General features: G+C 45.5%; 1 protein-coding gene across 1 annotated transcript; it reads left to right on the plus strand.

The window, feature by feature from the left end:
- Positions 1-3,051: 3,051 nt before the first annotated feature.
- C8A04DRAFT_41018 (Pre protein translocase subunit Sec66-domain-containing protein) lies at positions 3,052-4,114 on the plus strand (the record flags this gene model as incomplete). The annotated part of the gene is made up of 4 exons (XM_062785144.1): positions 3,052-3,157; positions 3,247-3,563; positions 3,653-3,931; positions 4,034-4,114. 4 exons carry the CDS (start codon positions 3,052-3,054, stop codon positions 4,112-4,114), a joined length of 783 nt encoding a protein of 260 aa, XP_062632424.1.
- Positions 4,115-4,409: the final 295 nt, after the last annotated feature.

Below are 4,409 nucleotides of genomic sequence, written 5' to 3' on the forward strand. Positions count from 1 at the left end.
AGTTACCTTACCTTCAGTGAACCCTTGCAGAGTGTGGTTGAGACGATTCGTCACAGGAGATAAGCCCTAGGTATTATAGTTAGGCTGGTTATTCTAGATATAAAAAAGAACAACGACTAGAACCGTCGGAGGAGACCTTATACTCACTATAACTACATTTCTTATAGTATAAATAAACGTTCTTCATCGTAATAGGTAAACGGGTAAAGGTCTCTAGGAGTACGTTACATTATACGGTTTTAGGGTAAGGAACTCTTAGTTTTGTTTTCTTTACGTGACTCGACATTTTATCAGCATTAGGGCAGTAGGAAGAAGGGAAGGACCTATACTTACGAGAATAGGCTGTTAGTAGTATTTAAATCAAGCCTTAGGCTCTTTCAGGATAAAAGAGCTCGAGAAGGGGCATTATATTATAGACTAGGCTATAGAAGACAGCCCGTAGTATATAAAGGTAGGGCATAGGATATACTACCAGCCAATCACTTATACAGCCAATCAGGAGAGGCTTAACAGGATCTCTTAAGATCTATAAGAGCTAATACCAGGATCGATAAAGAGGGACTAAGAGCTAATAGGCTTAACAGGATTTCTTTAAGATCTATAAGATCCAGGTATAAGATACTTAGGAACGTTCTTTATCTAGATAGATATATAGTCACTTGTTCTGAAGGACTTTGGGAGTTCTCCAATAAGTAATATAACTTATTCGCTATCGGTTACTACGAATATTAAGACTAGATCATTATCTTATTATAAACCTTTTAGCTTTACTGAATTATAACCCTAGTTACCCTACCTTTAGTAAACCCTTATAGAGTATAGTTAATATAATTCGTTATATATAGGCTCAACGACCTTGAATTTACTTAGCTCCCGCTTTATATTTGATACTAGGAGCCTACTTATTATAGCTTTTAGCTCTATACGACGGGGCTCTAGAAGCTGAAGTAGAGCACTATCACATATTAGGCGCTAGTATAAATAGAAGTCTTTAAGAAGAAGAGGCTTACCTTAGTACCTAGTTAGTATATATATATATAGGAGCCTATAGACCTATATAAAGGTGCCTATACAAATAGGCGATAAAGGGGGGTCTTTCTACTATAGCTGCCTTTACTCCTTAACCTTCTGTAGTACTTCATATAAGACCTAGCCCTATATAGCCCTATATAGAGCTTTATCGAACTCAAAGGGGATATAGATCTATTACTTAGCTTGATTAGACTGTAATCCAGAGAGCTGGTTGATCAATATAAGCCGAATTACCTTCTATACTTCAAAGAGGTCGAAGGTCGACCTCCAGAGGTATAACTTAAGGAGCGTATAAATCCCTTCAACGTAGGAGGTAGCTATATTCCCAAAATAAGCCTGTTAATCGACCTATATAGAGATAAGCTTCTCCTTATATAGTAGAAGCTATATCTCCTTAATATAACCAACCTACTAAAGGTTTCTCGAGGTATACTTCTTCTTAAACTACTTCAGACGCTCCTCGTAGATCTCTTTAGTTGCTAAGTCAAGAAGAAAGAACCAAAAAGTATAGAACTCCTTCTACTCCTCAGCTTCTAGAAATGCTGGTTGGCACTGTATAAGGACCACCTTATTTATATACCAGGTACAGAGAGATATTACCGATAAAAAGAGAGTTAAAGCTATATTAATGACTGCCTAGTACCGGTCTGTTAAAATAACTAATAGGAAGACTCCGCTATACTACTTATATAGGGTCTTTAACCGCTCAAAGGCCTATATATAGTCTTCTTTAGTCTCCCTGCTTAAAAATGTAAAGGTAATATAGAAGGAGTACCTAATTATATCAACACCGATTATATTAAGGAGCAGTATACTATATTTATTTATCTTATATATATAGTTAAGAAGGAGGACTTTAAGGTATACTTGAAGGTAGATAAGAGAGTCAGGATATATAAAGAGAACTACCGTTATATATCTATCTGGCCTATATTATATACAGCTCTAGAAACCTTCTTCCTCGAGCTGATTTATAAGTATATAGATTGGACTTTAGCCTTGACAAGAGTCCCGGCGGACTTCGGCAATATAGTTATAGATATTTTAACGTATTACTAAAGAACCGCTTTACCGTATAACTGTTTAGATCTCCTTTAGTATAAGGCCAGCGTCTAAGAGTACCGGTAGCTATAATATACTACCAGAGAGCTGTCAGTAAACAGGATATATAGATAGGTGTAAACTCAGCTTATAGTTATAGGTTACGAAGCGACAATCTGGACGATGCTTTAAAGTCCAGCCTTCGCTAGACTCTTTAGCAAGGACTGAAAAGGGGCAATTCGTCATACAGGTAGTCGTTTTTCTCCGGCGGTCTCACTCTAGGGACGAAGGTGGTCGACGACTTCGATCGCAAGCATATATGACAGTTGAAAGGCCAGTCTTCTCCTTGGTTGACCTATAGGTTGTAAAAGCGTAGCCTCGAGGCTTTACGTACACGTTGATTGATTCGAATAAAGCCTGTCGAGACTCGAAAAAGCCTTCGGGAGGGAGGCAGTTGTCTGGGAAGGTAGCCATGACTCTGGTGTAGGCGATATATTGGCTGTAGTAGTGGCATTCAGGGGTTCAGGGGCACAAGGTCGATGCCGCGTTTGATGCATTTTGTAGATTATATAAACTATTTCAGGTTTACGTAAGCGCACGGACCCGTGCGCCTAGTGGGAGCCCAAAGCATGGACATGATTAGGTCAGCTGAGGCCTGAGAGCAATGTGGCCCCTGCGTCGGAATGCCAAGACTCATACCCCAGTCGTTCAAATGCCAATGCCAAGAAATACCCAAAAGTTGTCAAGCTGTTCTTTCGGCACACGCCAAGTTGCGGCTGCGCAGGGCCACCTAACTAAACAGATTACACTACACAGACAACATATTTCGATCTTTTTTGTCTTTGTGTCTTTGTGCTTCCCAACCTAACGCGGCGCGCGCGACCTCGCCGTTCCTTTCTTCTTCTTCGAATTCAGACCCTCGACTCGCTAGATCCGCGACAACACATTTGCACAGACAGACGAACAAGACGAACCGTCATGTTCGACATCAATTGGCAGGGGCTGCTGCTGCCCCTGGCGTATCTGGTGGTGCTGGTCGGCACATTCGTCACGTTCTCGACAGTGTACCGCAAGAGGAAAGCCAGTATGTTCCCAATCACATGCCATATTTACTCTTACACGTCCATGTATTTCCAGAGGGAATAACTAACTCATGCGTCCCTGCACCTGCAGTCGAGAGCGCCAACCTCGCGCCGTGGTTCGGCCCGCACCTGCAGCGCAACATCTACCTGTCGCTGCTGCACATGCAGCCGGATGAGAACAGCTCGGCGGCCGAGAAGAAGACGCAGCAGAAGATCCCCGACAGCATAATCCGGGCGGCGCTGATCCAGCGCGCCGTCGAAGACATCCGCCGCATCATCCAGATCCGCACCGCCAAGCAGGCCTGCAGCTCACTGCTGCAGCGCGGGAGCGTGGGCGACGACTTGTGGCAGCGCTTCCAACGCGCCGAGAAGGAGATGGAGGAGGAGCTGCGCGATGTTGTCATGGAGGTGTGTTTTCTCTCTCTCTCCAACTATAACTACTAGACACCTGATCCTACAGACGAAGACGAAACAAGCTAACAAGCACATCATCATAGGCCAACGCCCTCGTCCCTGGCTGGGGTCAAATCATCTTCCAATCCGCCAACGAGATCGCCGCCAACCGAGCCATGCGCGAGCGCGTAGAAGAGATCGAAGCCCAGACCGCGCGCGACAAGGAGTGGTGGGAAAAGCGCCGAACCAACGTCAAGAGCGCGTTCATGAAGGAGCTTGACGCTGAGGCCGCCGCGGCGGCAGCTGCAGATACAGCAGCAGCAGCAGGAGCAGCGTCGGCAACACCCTCAATTGGGGGGCCAGGATCAGTAGCGGGCTCGGCCGTTTCGACGGAAGACGATAAGGCGTCGGAGAAGGGCCAGAGTAAGACTTCCGGCTCGTCTGTTGCGGCGGCTACACCGGCAGCGAGCGTGAACGGTAGCGAGGACTCGGAGCCGGTGTTGGTGGAGAAGAATACCTCGTCGGCGTCGTCTTCGCCTGCGTCTAAGAAGAAGGGCAAGAAATAGATTCCTGCGGTGTGAAGGCGGGAGGTGCAAGGGCGCTTGTCCTCGAGGGAGTGAGGGAGTGTAACAATAGTATTTAGGTAAAAGGAGGGAAGGAGAGATCTGGGCGCAGGGGGCCGTTGAGAAAGGAAGAGAGGGAGAGACTGCATCGTGCATGGCGTTGGGCGATACAATTCGGTTTACTTGGATTGGTTTTTTATTCAGAACGTGAGTAGCAGTCAGTCATTTGCTGCTGGGAGTCTGTGATTCGGGCCGGCCCTTGTTGGGCAGCCTGATATTGATTGAGGTTGCGGTCTGT

This window comes from Dichotomopilus funicola (genome assembly GCF_033296635.1).
Source record: "Dichotomopilus funicola strain CBS 141.50 unplaced genomic scaffold C8A04scaffold_173, whole genome shotgun sequence".
Lineage (NCBI taxonomy): Eukaryota > Fungi > Ascomycota > Sordariomycetes > Sordariales > Chaetomiaceae > Dichotomopilus > Dichotomopilus funicola.